At 36.0% G+C, this 5480-nt stretch overlaps 1 protein-coding gene across 4 annotated transcripts in view; it reads right to left on the reverse strand.

Annotated features, from left to right (window-relative positions):
* The window catches only part of LOC106878652 (TBC1 domain family member 22B), a 107253-nt gene that overhangs the window by 18907 nt on the left and 82866 nt on the right, over nucleotides 1-5480 (reverse strand). For 3 of the 4 annotated variants that reach the window (XM_052976176.1, XM_014927934.2, XM_014927936.2), the window contains one exon: nucleotides 97-162. In XM_052976176.1, the coding sequence (XP_052832136.1) occupies nucleotides 97-162 (66 nt within the window). Of the gene's footprint in view, nucleotides 1-96; nucleotides 163-4111; nucleotides 4178-5480 lie in introns of all 4 variants that reach the window. The other variant, XM_014927935.2, reaches the window with a different exon arrangement.

A 5480-nucleotide genomic window follows, 5' to 3' on the forward strand; every position in this document is an offset into this window, starting at 1 on the left:
TGGATGTGATGTCAAGTGAAAGAAACAGTTAAGAAAATATTAAAAAAAAAAGTGAATAAGAGATGGCAGCTGTAAAGTTGACTAACTGATACTCACTTCCTGCACGGCATTCTGCTGGAACAAGTGTGCAACAGAAGTCATTCGAGGGATATCTTTAAGAATCTGCAAAAACAGGGAGCAGGGTGTTTTTGAAGAAGACAGTAATCTACTACTAACCATCAAAGAGCTACGGTGCTACACTCGTTGAGTAAGAGTGAAGTCAACATGGAAATGACAAACCAGACAATAACTTACAAAATTAGAAAATATTTTTGTTTTCATTTGTTTGGGAAAGAAAGGTTTGTTTGCTTGTTTTTTGTTTTTTAAGAATTTTTTTTTAAGAATTTTTTTTTATGAATATTTAAAAAAAAACAATTCATTCCTCATTTGTATATCAACATAGGTTAAATAAATCTAAAAATCCAGACAACTGCACAAATTGCAGTGGATGCTTGCTCTTTGAAACCAGTAGCCACCAATAGAATTATAGAGCATGACATGGAATGATGTACAAGCTGAAGAAGTATCAGCTTATTGAGTGATAACAATGTATTTTAAAAGTTTACATCAACAAATTTAAGGACCAATTATTAGTCTTGACGAAGGATTAATTAATCATAAGCATATATAAATCACCAGTGCTAAACAGCTACATTTCCAGTATTATGCTAGCTGTAATAACATACATAAACTGTAAAATATTTACAGCTCTGTTAATTAATACTGAAAGATGGAAAGGTGTTACCAACAGTATCAGGGGTAACGGATAATTTTTTAAAACCAAAATCTGATTGTAAGTTTAGACAAAGCCTGTCTGGTTTCTCGAAAATGTTAACTTTTCTCATATGGCCTGAAAAAAAAGACAAACACATTAGTTATTAAGAGAGAAGATACAACAAAGCCCCAGCAATGAAAAACAAAAATTAAAAAACAGAAAAAGCCAACAAAATACACCCAAATATAAATGTTAAATTGCACAGCCACCTTGATTCAAATGTAACATCTGAACTAGCAAGGGCAGGGTGCTAAGACATCCATAGTGCAGCATGCTGGGTAGGGATTAAGGGGCACAGTAGAAAAATATTTAGCTAGTTGGACAGCAAAATGCAGCAACTTGTGTCTTTCCCTTCAACCAAATTCTACCAAAGCAACATCTTAACAACTGGGTTTTCATTTATACACAGTTTCATATTAACTTGGAAAAAAAATACACATTAAAATTAAAAACTAAAATTAAACAGGAATTTAGTAGGTCAAAATTAATGTTTTTATCATTTTACTTAAAATATTTTTGTAAGTGAATTTCCAGTGAATAGTTGTCACAACATCATTTAACATCCATTTTCCATGCTGGCATGTATTGGACAGTTTGACAGAAGCTGGCAGGCTAGAGAGCTGCACCAGGTCTCAGTCGTCCATTTTGGCATGGTTTCTACAGCTGGATGCCCTTCCTAACACCAATCACTTTACAGAGTGTGTTGCGTGCTTTATATGGCACTAGCATGGGTACTTTTTTATGTGATGCCAGCATGCAACACTTTAGTTAAAAATAAAAATGTTCTACAACTATTTTCAGTATAGCTAATGTGGTACAAAATGACTAAGAGATATATTTTAAAAAAGAGAGAGAGAGAGAGAGAGAGAGAGGGAGAGCAAGAAGGGCTACGTTCTTCCCTGTAGCTAAATTACTCCAGGAATTCTTTCTGAGTATATTCATAAATATCTGTACTTATATACACCTCAACATCATTCCAACTTTTTTTATGTCAGTAAATTCTATGTCAGCATAGGTTATGTGAATTTATTATTGAGGTTTTGTTTTACAGCAGGACAATCTTTCTGCTGCTAATCTTTAACAATTTTTAAAGTAAGGGATGCCTTATTTCACACATCTTTGAAGGTATGAAGCTGACAGATGATTTGTTGACAAGAGAAATAACAACATCACTTTTAGCTCACTTATAGTGAAAATTGTTGAGCTAAAGGAGGTGGTACTGTTGTCATCTTCCCTGAATACACACAAACACAGACAATGACATATATATCTACGCAATATGCACATACATATATTTATATATATATATATATATTGTTACACTTAGAAATGATATGCGGTACCAGTATTTTTTACTCGAGTCAAATATAATGCACCACTCCAAATTGTTGGAGTGTCCACATAGGCAGGGTTTGGACTGGCTAGTTTCCACTAGCATTGAGTTGAAAAAGTTGTAATAATGGAGTCAAACCAAACACATCTTGCATAGTGGATGCATTTCCTATTACTTACTAAGCAGGCCTAAAGCATAAGTGTTAAATGATTTTCGAATATCACTATTTGTTTTGACACCATTATTATAACTTTTTTATATCATCATCCTTTAACATTTGTTTCCCATGCTGGCATGAGTTGGAAAGTTTGACCAGAGCTGGCAAGCAGGAGAACTGCACCCAGGTCTAGTCTGATTCAGTTTGGTTTCTATGGGTGGATACCTTTCTCAATGCCAACCACTTTACAGTGTGCGCTGGGTGCTTTTAAGGTCGCACCAGCATGAGCGCTTTTACATGGCACCAGCTTGAGTGCTTTATACATGGCACCAGCACAGGGCTCTTGCAGGCCAATCCTATTCAGCAGAGGAAGTGGCATTAACATTTCTGCTTTGGAGGACAGGTTTTTTTGAGTGATACATCATCATCATCGTTTAACGTCCGCTTTCCATGCTAGCATGGGTTGGACGATTTGACTGAGGACTGGTGAACCAGATGGCTGCACCAGGCTCCAATCTGATCTAGCAGAGTTTCTACAGCCGGATGCCCTTCCTAACGCCAACCACTCCAAGAGTAGTGGGTGCTTATATATATATATATATATATATATATATACATACATACAGAGAGAGAGAGAGAGAGAGTATGTAGATACATATATTGTTAAGTATATGCATATGTGCATGTATAGAACTGCAGAGGGTCGCAGTTCTAGGGAGTCAGAACTGGGTAATGTTTTGTGCAACTTGGTTGATGAAAGATGAGAAGTAGTGCAGTTAATGAAAGGGAAGTTGGAATCGAACACCATTTGTTAACTGATACAGGAACCACTGTAGCAACGGTTAGAAGTATCAGATGATAATAATAATAATAATATGATGCATGTAAAAATAAAATTAACATCATCAAATATTAAGCATCAAATATTTACTAAATAACATAAATCTATTTTTAACGTGAAGGAGAGCACTTCAACATTTCAAGTAAACCTCTTCATCTGAATTAGAGATGAAATGTCTACTCACAGAAAAATGTGCCAGCTTCGCAGAGTGAATCTTATTAAGTTTTCAAATTTACGTGATTCATTTACAAGGTTACATAAAATTCAACAGTTGCAGATAAGGCGCAGGAGTGGCTGTGTGCTAAGTAGCTTGCTTGCCAACCACATGGTTCCGGGTTCATTCCAACTGCGTGGCACCTTGGGCAAGTGTCTTTTACTATAGCTCTAAACCACTGAGCCATGCACCTTCATATATACAAATATATATATATAGATGTTTTCGATATAGTTTGGATTCTTTGCCATCAAATTTGATGGCAGAGAATCCAAACTGGATCGAAAACATCTATATATATATATATATACATATATATATAAGAGAAAGAGAGGAAGAAAAAAGCATGATAAACACACATGATGCAGTTTACTATACTTTTTCTAAATTTTCCTCTGTATATCATAAGTAATAACACCACTAAGTTCAGTAGTAACCATGCCACATCTCTGGCAGTTGGCTGGGTGATAGTCTATGTGGAGCCCTAAATACACATGCAGCTATTGTACATCTAACCTTGTGGGTGTGGGGGTGTATGTGTAGCATAACAAAAAGCCCTGAAATTTCAATATTTTAGTAACAAAGACACTGGATATTCAAGCTTGCTGTGTAAAGATTTAGCTGCTTTTTTTTTTATTAGTCTTTTACTAAACTATTGAACTTGCTTGTCTGCAGAACTGGTGGATGTATGATAAAAAGGTCCCAAATTGCTGCATTTTGTTGAACTGGCTATTTATTGGGGGCATACTTACTTCCTGAACTACCTTCAGTTGAAACAGAGGGACTAAAGGGTTCATTCGGGGAATGTCTATGTGAATCTAAAATCAGGAACATTGAAGAGAAAGAAAACAAAACAAAAACAAAATAAAGACTTTACTTCCAAAGATGCAGCACAATCAAAAATGGTGCAAATATAGACAGATGTAAAAGTATTTTAAATTTCAACATGAAATAAAACTTACATTCTTAGCATATACAAGCAATAATAATAAATAGTAATAATAATAATAATAATAATAATAATCCTTTCTATTGGAGACACAAGGCCTCGAATTTAGTGGAAGGGGACTAGTCGATTAAACTGACTCCAGTCTTTCACTGGTACTTAATCTAACGACCCCCAAAAGGATGAAAGGTAAAGTCAACCCCGGCAGAATTTGAACACAGGACATAGGGACAGGCGAAATATCGCTAAGCATTTTGACCAGCATGCTAACAATTCTGCCAGCTCGCTGCCTTAATAATAATAATAATAATAATAATAATAATAACATTAATAATTTTAAATTTTGGCACAAAGCCAGCAAATTTAGGGGGAAGCGTAAGTCAATTATATCAACCCAAGTGCTTAACTGGTACTTATATTATTGACACCAAAAGGATGAAATGCAGAGTCAACCTCGCTGGGATTTGAATCTAGAACATGGATGAAATGCCGCTAAGCATTTTTTGCCCAGCATGCAAATGATTCTGCTAGCTCATTGCCTTAATAATAATAATCCTTTCTACTAAAGACACAAGGTCTGAAATTTGGGGTGAGAGGACTAGTCGATTACATCAACCGCAGTGTGTAACTGGTACTTATTTCATCGACTGCAAAAGGATGAAAGACAAATTTGACCTCAGCAGAATTTGAACTAACATAGCAATGGACGAAATATCGCTAAGCATTTTGCCCAGAGTGCTAACAATTCTGCCAGCTCACCATAATAATAATAATCCTTTCTATTATAGACACAAGGCCTGAAATTTTGCAGGAAGAAGCTAGTTTATTTCAACCTCAAATGGATGAAAGTTAAAGTCAACCTCAGTGGAATTTGAACTCAGAATGTAAAGAGCCAGGAGAAATACTACAAAGCATTTGGTCTGGTGTGCGCATGATTCTGCCAGTTCCCTGTTCTTAATTCAGGTACAAGGTCTGCAATTTTGGAAAGGAAGGATTCTGTCAGCTCACCGCCTCAGTAGTAATCATCATCGTTTAACGTCCGCTTTCCATGCTAGCATGGGTTGGACGATTTGACTGAGGACTGGTGAAACCGGATGGCAACACCAGGCTCCAGTCTAATTTGGCAGAGTTTCTACAGCTGGATGCCCTTCCTAACGCCAACCACTCAGAGAGTG

This window comes from Octopus bimaculoides, chromosome 24 (genome assembly GCF_001194135.2).
Source record: "Octopus bimaculoides isolate UCB-OBI-ISO-001 chromosome 24, ASM119413v2, whole genome shotgun sequence".
Lineage (NCBI taxonomy): Eukaryota > Metazoa > Mollusca > Cephalopoda > Octopoda > Octopodidae > Octopus > Octopus bimaculoides.